Source organism: Manduca sexta, unplaced genomic scaffold (assembly GCF_014839805.1).
Source record: "Manduca sexta isolate Smith_Timp_Sample1 unplaced genomic scaffold, JHU_Msex_v1.0 HiC_scaffold_2961, whole genome shotgun sequence".
Taxonomy (NCBI): domain Eukaryota; kingdom Metazoa; phylum Arthropoda; class Insecta; order Lepidoptera; family Sphingidae; genus Manduca; species Manduca sexta.
The window spans coordinates 9383-17858 of record NW_023593979.1 but is presented as its reverse complement, the minus strand read 5'-3'; the positions used below and the strand labels follow the sequence as shown (position 1 = coordinate 17858).

Sequence of the window (8476 nt, the reverse complement as noted above, 5' to 3'; positions counted from 1 at the left end):
ATTAGTCTATTTCCTTATCAAAGCAAGGTAAAGATATCACACTCCCACTTCTTACCAGCTATGTTGTTCCCATAACAGGGTGGGCCTATAAATCATATCAGGTGATTCAATCATTAATCACGGAGTAATAATTATTCTATCATACTTACATCAGAATCTTCAGATCCCTCTTTGTTAGGTTTCGGTCCTTGACTTTTGTTTCTGGATCAGTTTCATACTCTTCATCGGGTAGCCTGTGAATGAATTAATTATTATCGCATTTTACTTTAAAATTTTTCTCCATAAGAATATTTATGGTATGTAAACTGATGCCAACTCATATTAAGTTAGTATAGTAGACAAAGGCATAAACTATGCCGCCTTGTTCATCATCATCATTTCAGCCCTTGAATCGTCCACTGCTGGACATAGGCCTCCCCCATTGAGCGCCACAGGGACCGGTTCTGGGCCGCCCTCATCTATCGGACTCCGGCGACTCTCACCCTTGTTACAAACCAGATATACACTGGTTGGTTAGGACATGTCAAAGTTACGTGGGCCACTATGAGGAATACAAGTATCCTACCACAAGCCTCCACTACACTGTTAATATTTTTTTTTCTAAAACATTAATAGCAGGTAAGTTAGAGGGTAAAGATATGAGCTGTGGGGTAAACTGTGTGAGGTAGTTCGATAAAGGTGTAACAATTACCTCGGTTGTGCACCTTGACGGCGGCGGAGCGCCTCGGGCGGCCGCCGGGCGCGGGCGGCGTGGCGGGCGGCGCGCGCGCACGCCCCGCGCGTGCGGCAGCGAGTTGGCGGCGGGCTGCTGCAGGAAGCCCACCAGCCGCGCCGCCAGCTCGCTCGGGCCGCCTGCACACACACACATCGATAATGTCATACTAACTCTTAGCGTCATCGTCACAATATTTGCACTTTTGTTAATAACGTATTTATTTATTTATTTAATAAGGTAAACAAACAGCATGCATATCCTTAAATCTACAAAAAGCATTGCGTGTTGACAATTGGCTGATATGCATGTCACTTACAGGTATATACAACATTCACAAAGTAAATATAATGTAACTAACAAACATTATTACTTAGGAGGAATAAAATTAAATTTTATAACAACTTTTATAAATAAACAATAAACATTAAACAAAGGTATTAACTAACGTACGTAAAACTAAGTATTAATATTACTACTTGTATTGATAACACTGCTATACCTTTCTTATCCAAGTCGAGCATCTCGCACATGGTGCGTAACTGCTTGAGCTCCATTTTGGTGGTCTCGTCCAGCTTTGCCTTGTACTCCGTTGATCCGATCGCCCATTCGTACCCTTGAATTTTTGATGTTCCGTTTCACGTTGCGATCCAAAACAGAGTTGCTGTGAAAAACAGACATACGTTAAAACTTCTTATATTACTCAAATTAAATATGGTAATGCTGTTTTTTACATGTTCAATTTAAGTACAGTATTATCCAAATAGAATAGCAACTAGACAGAAATATTTTGCCCCTTGACGTTCGCCAGTTTTGCCTACAAATCTTACTTATAGTACACCAATCAATCCTGGAATAATCTTCGATCCGATACCGAGAATAAACCAATCAAATCAAGTCATAAGTATGCATGTAAAAAAAAAATTGTTCTAATTGCTTCACTTTCGCGATGGACAAAGGCGATTGGGATCGTTTATTAAAACGGCAGGAAAACACCGCAATCTATGGGAGCAACTTTAACACGAATACGAGATAGGATAGGATGCGATAGGTTGTTGCCTATGGTTGTTTACCTTCAGTCCCTGGGTCAGTTGATTTTTGTGCAGTTTTGTACCAAGCCGGTGGCCTTGATGGAATATTCTAGTGGTATTGCTGATAAAACTAACTCACTCATGAGTGCAGTAATTACAACAAATGACTGACGCTTGACGTCATCTGCAGTGATTTTTATGTTAATACTAGCTTTTGCCCGCGGCTCCGCCCGCGTTATAAACTTTTTCAGGTTAAAATTTTCCGTTATAAAAGTAGTAGTTTCCCGGGAGCCTATGTTCTTCCCAGGGTCTCAAACTGTCTCCATACCAAATTTCATCTTAATACGTTGGGTAGTTGTTGAGTTTAACACGTTCAGGCAGACAGATGCAGCGGGGGACTTTGTTTTATAATATATTTTTGTAGAACTTTTTAAGAGGAACAATCCCGTCATATATCATTGTTGCATAACTCTAACCGTTTACGCAGCGCACGCAACGGAAGCTCTCAAAACTAATAAATTGTCCCCATTTTTGCAACATGTTTCATTACTGCTCCGCTCCTATTGGTCATAGCGTGATGATATACAGCCTATAGTACTCCACAAATAAAAGGCTATCCAACACAAAACGAATTTTTCAGTTCAAACTGGTAGTTCCTGAGATTAGCCATTACCGCTCCAAGCTCCTATTGGGTATAGCGTGATGATATATAGCCTATAGCACTCCACGAACAAAGGGCTATCCAACGCAAAATATTTTTCAGTTTGGACCGGTAGTTCTTGAGATTAGCCATTACTGCTCCGCTCCTATTGGGTATAGCGTGATGATATATAGCCTATAGCACTCCACGAACAAAGGGCTATCCAACGCAAAAATAATTTTTCAGTTTGGACCGGTAGTTCCTGAGATTAGCCATTACTGCTCCGCTCCTATTGGGTAAAGCGTGATGATATATAGCCTATAGCACTCCACGAACAAAGGGCTATTCAATGCAAAAAGAATTTTCAGTTTGGACCGGTAGTTCCTGAGATTAGCCATTACTGCCCCGCTCCTATTGGGTATAGCGTGATGATATATAGCCTATAGCACTCCACGAACAAAGGGCTATCAACGCAAAAGAATTTTTCAGTTTGGACCGGTATTTCCTGAGATTAGCCATTACTGCTCCGCTCCTATTGGGTATAGCGTGATGATATATAGCCTATAGCACTCCACGAACAAAGGGCTATCTAACGCAAAAAGAATTTTTCAGTTTGGACTGGTAGTTCCTGAGATTAGCGCGTTCAAACAAACAAACAAACTCTTCAGCTTTATATAATAGTATAGATTTACAAATCAACTCACCCCATACAGATATTGATGCAGCAGCTTCTGATCTTGCGTCTTGAACCGCGACAGCGACACCTCCACGTTGCTGATGTGGCCGAGCGGTATGCCCTTGCCGGCCGGCAGCGGTACCGGTGGTTCTGTCGGCTGGAACAATAACAAAACATTGTTTTTTTTAAACCCTCATATGTTATTTTTATATGGACACGATAAGGTAACTACGACAAATGGTAAGTGGAGTAGGGTTCTAACATACTTGTTGATTGACAATAAATCATTATGCCCTGACAGTCAACATAATTACGCCGGCTTGTTCGATACCATATACTATGTCTAGCCAGTTGTTCCTGCGCCGTGCATTACAGTTTTGGGATCACAACACACTAATACACACTATAACACTAAAAAAATTAAAATTTATAAATATGAAACCCCAAAAAGCTTAGCCAATTATTAGGCCAACATCTAATAATAATCTATATAGCCTTACAGCCTAAAACATAGGAATATCTGTAGAAAATAGAAATGATTCCCTCCCAAGAGGCAACGGCTTTAGGGTGGATCTATCCTCTCAGTTGCCTTAGGCACTAAATTCCAAAAATGCGCCATCTGTTGTAGCTTGAAACATTACTGGTATAACGAAATATATAGCCGAAAAATGTTCCGCTTGAAGCACTTAAAAATTTATCACGCGAGGGACCCGCGTACCTATAACTTAATTTTTAAGAAAAGAAGTTGCATATTCAGTTTCTTTACATTGTCAAAGCCGGACCCCGGCCTTACGTAAACGAAGCAGACTGTCGGTACATTATCTGTCTACACCATAAATTTAAACTAATATCATAACAGATTTGAAAAATAAATTTTAATTTTTGGCCGTACCTCTTTCTTGGGCTTCGGTTTGGGCGCCTCCTCCTCCTCTTCTTCCTCTTCCTCCTCGTCCTCCTCTTCGTCGCCCTCTTCGTCCTCCCCGTCGTCTTCTGGATCTTTCGCCTTCTTTACTGGTTTCTTTGCCCTAATCCAACATAAATCAATTCGATCACTACCTTTGCTAGGCGTACGTGTTAAGTCGTAAAGCCGCGTTCCTATTGTTCAAGTACTTGCATGAAAGTAACCATTTGAGTTCAAACTACTCGCATTTAGCTTGCGAGTTACATGCATGTTTGTTGTTTACATTTCCATTATTCAAGCTGCACGCAGGTTGCAGCTTATGTGCATGCTGCTAGCGTGGTCGAATCGCGGCTTAATGGCAAGACAAGCCTAGATTTAGCTTAGCTTCAATCAATCAGTCTATCTCCATCAACTGCTGAACGTAGGTATCCATTCGCCACCGCCACATCTCTCAAGTGACCCGTCTATCATGCCGCAGGGCATCCTACACTACGTTTACCAAATCGCTGTCTCCCTTCCGGCTAAGTTTATATTATTTGTAATCAAACAATAAACCTTACATGAAGGAACAACTAAAGAACCATTGTGATTCCTAGCAAAAAGAATATAATAGTAACAGTATTGCACTCACTTGTCTTTAGATGGTTTCTTCTCCTCCTCCTCGTCTACATCGTCGCCCTCCTCGTCCTCCTCCTCCTCTTCATCTTCATCATCCTCATCTTCCTCCTCAGTGTCCTAGAAATATATTTTTAAATAAAAATCTACATCAGTGACAAGTAATAGAGAACAAAATATTTGGAGATTACACCGAAAACCGGTTATAGCGACATTGAAGGACCCACTGAATAGCCGGTATAAACGATACTCTTCTTATATGGCTTTATTTAAAGGGACCTTACAATTGAGTCGTTATAACCGATGCGTCGCTATAACCGGATTCGTTATAACCGGTTTTACTGTATTTACTTCTGTTATTTTTTTTCGGTTACTTTTCCGATACTACAATTCGCCTGCATGTAATGGCGGAGACTTCAGTCTAAATAACTGTCTACCACCAGAAACTTGCTTGCTGGTTATAGCGCCGAATTAGGAATTTTCTGCAGTTCCAATAAAAGAATCACTAATTTCTCACCTCTTTCTTCGGTTTCTTCTTGGGCGGTGGTTTCTTTGCACCTTTGTCGTTGGATTTTACATCATCTTTTTCATCATCATCATGAGTTTCGCCATTCTCCTCCTGTTTGTCCAAAACACTTTGTTAACTATCTATTTATTATACCTTTGTAAGTGACATCCATTTCAATGTCATTAGCTGCTTAGGGTGAGGTGTTTTAAAGCAAATCAAGATTTTAGAAAAAAGTATGGGGGGGGGGGGGGCACGCTGTGTCCGCGAGGCACACTCTTCACGTAAAAACGGCACCATGACATTGGCTAGCCATTAGTTAAATGATTATATTATTATTTAGTAAATGTACAAATAAATTAATAATTATTATTAATTGCGGCGATAGCCTAATTGGGTGTGGAACGAACTGCCGAGACGAATGTCCGCAGGTTCAAAACCGAAAGGGACGCACCTCCGACTTTTCTAAAAAAAAATATGTGGGTATTCTTTGTGAATTATCGCTAGCTTTAACGGTGAAGGAAAACGTCGTGAGGAAACCTGCATACCTAAGAAGTTCTCGATAGGAATTTCGAGGGTGTGTGAAGTCTACCAATCCGCACTAAGCCAGCGTGGTGGACTAAGACCTAATCCCTGTCAGTAGTAGAGAAGGCCCATGCCCAACAGTGGGACAGTATGTAATACAAGGCTGATATTATATCGTGGGTCCTCTCTGGTTTGCCGGCAAACCCGACAGCCACATGACATTACGCGTGTCACGGAAAAATAACCTTATTATGTAGTACTAGCTTTTGCCCGCGGCTCCGCCCGCGTTATAAAGTATTTCAGGCTAAAGTTTTCCGTTATAAAAGTAGTAGTTTCCGGGAGCCTATGTTCTTCCCAGGGTCTCAAACTATCTCCATATCAAATTTCATCTTAATACGTTGGGTAGTTTTTGAGTTTAACACGTTCAGCCAGACAGATGCAGCGGGGGACTTTGTTTTATAATATATTTTTTAGAACTTTTTAAGAGGAACAATCCCGTCATACATCATTGTTGCATAACTTTAACCGTTTACGCAGCGCAGGCAACAGAAGCTCTCAAAACTAATAATTTTCTCCGTTTTTGCAACATGTTTCATAACTGCTCCGCTCCTATTGGTCATAGCGTGATGATATATAGCCTATAGCACTCCAGGAACAAAGGGCTATCCAAGGCAAAAAAGATTTTTTTCAGTTTGGACCGGTAGTTCCTGAGATTAGCCATTACTGCTCCGCTCCTATTGGGTATAGCGTGATGATATATAGCCTATAGCACTCCACGAACAAAGAGCTATCCAACGCAAAAATAATTTTTCAGTTTGGACCGGTATTTCCTGAGATGAGCCATTACTGCTCCGCTCCTATTGGGTATAGCGTGATGATATATAGCCTATAGCACTCCACGAACAAAGGGCTATCCAACGCAAAAAGAATTTTTCGATTTGGACCGGTAGTTCCTGAGATTAGCGCGTTCAAACAAACAAACAAACAAACAAACAAACAAACAAACTCTTCATCAGCTTTATATAATAGTATAGATATAAGGTTATATTCTCGTGACACGCGTAAATGTCAATGTAGCTGTCATGCTTGCCGGCAAACATTGAGAGGACCCACGAGTATTTTATTATAGGCACCGACTCCAAAATTGGTAACCAGTATAGGTAATGGTCAATTATTAGGATTTTATATGACCGAGGAAAAACATACCATTGTGTAACAAAATTAGCAGACGCTTTAAACAATTTTTTAGCTGTATTGTGTATTTTTAGTCTTATTTAACAGTAAATACCTAATACATTGGATCTAGCAAACCAGTGCTTCGCCGTTTCGCCTTTGGTGACTCGCCTTAACCTTTCGGCGGGCTTTCAATGACGGAAAGCAATCGCTCTAAAAAAATACGTACCTTTTTAGAATCAGCCTCTGCCTTAACTTTGTCGCTCTTCGAGTCTTCTCCGCCATTCTCGTCGTCCTTGCCGTTTGTTGTTGTTTTTGAATCTCCTGCGCAACAAAAAACGTCGCTGTTATAGTAAAAAAAAAATTGCTTATATTTCTTGAAGACCTCATAGCATCGTACGGAATAAGAAAACCTCAATATCTTCCATTAAGATTTTTTAGGGTATGTTAAAAGTGGGAAATCATCAAAGATCAGAGAATCAGTGAACACAAAGAAGACATTTGTAGTATCTAAGTTTTATCATACAGTTTCAACCATCTACTTTCTGATCGATTTATTATATAAGTCTTATTTTAATAACATTTTGCCGCATATCCCACTGAGTCCTTGTGGCATTCTGTTTGTATTATTTATCTCCTACTTAATTCAGGAACTATGATGTCCCTGAATTAAGATGTAATATATTAATAGGGGACCGGACAGGTATTACCAAAAAATCTGAAATTCAGTTTAAAGTAAAGTTTGTAATATTAAAAATATTATCTCATATTTGTTTTGTAAAAGAGTTGTGATTTGTATTTTTAAATCAATAAATAAAATACAATAATTATAATATTTTTAGTCTATTCTTTACGGCAAATGAAACACCAATCACGGCGCATGACGTCACACGTGGGTAAAATGTAAACAAACAGACGTCATCTGGATGTCATACCGCGTTGTGTTATTTTAATGCTTTAAAGGTATTTTTTGACACAGAACTGCTCTAATAATTAATATTAATTTATACGGGACGTTGTTACTATCTTCCAGCTTAACGTTTACAGATTGTTTAATCGTTAATCATAATGGACCGCAAAAAATATCGTTGGTGCGTCGTACCTGAATGTAATAATACTTCTATATCTTTACCAAACAAATTATTTATTGATGTACCACGAAAAGCAGATATACGAATAAAGTGGTTGCAGTTAGCAAGACGAACCTACGACGGAATGTCTGCAGACTCACCGATTTAGTTCTGTGAGGATCGCTTTGATGTAAGTAAATAAAAATAGTGTTTCGGTTTTAAAATAAATCGATGAATATTTCAATTAATTAAATCATTTGTACACCCAGGAGGTTATGGTTATGAGATGTATTTATTTATGTTTTAGCTGCCACATGATATGGAATAGAATATTTATTTATATAGAATTCTGGTTGTTACACAGTAACCTGAGATTGCCTGAGATTAAACACGGTCTATGCAGTGTTGCCAGATCATAATTTCTCTTTACCCCAGGATTATTTGGAATTTAAAATTTTACCCTTAAACCAATCATAAATAATTCGGTACTTTTTTCTTCTATATCCTTATCTATGCAGACGCCACTTCTTTTTCACTTCCACTTCAATAATTATTAATTTAATTATCTCATTTTATTAGGAACAACTAGCTGTACACGAAAATTGTATTGAATAAAAATTATAATTGT

The 8476-nt window shown here is 39.2% G+C and overlaps 1 protein-coding gene across 1 annotated transcript; it reads right to left on the bottom strand.

The window, feature by feature from the left end:
- Positions 1-149: 149 nt before the first annotated feature.
- LOC119192586 (protein DEK-like) lies at positions 150-7102 on the bottom strand (the record flags this gene model as incomplete). Its single annotated transcript, XM_037446399.1, has 9 exons — positions 150-233; positions 705-852; positions 1215-1328; positions 1786-1852; positions 3088-3216; positions 3952-4084; positions 4592-4695; positions 5093-5194; positions 7008-7102. Coding segments are annotated over 9 exons (976 nt in total), but the record flags the coding sequence as incomplete, so codon positions are not given.
- Positions 7103-8476: the final 1374 nt, after the last annotated feature.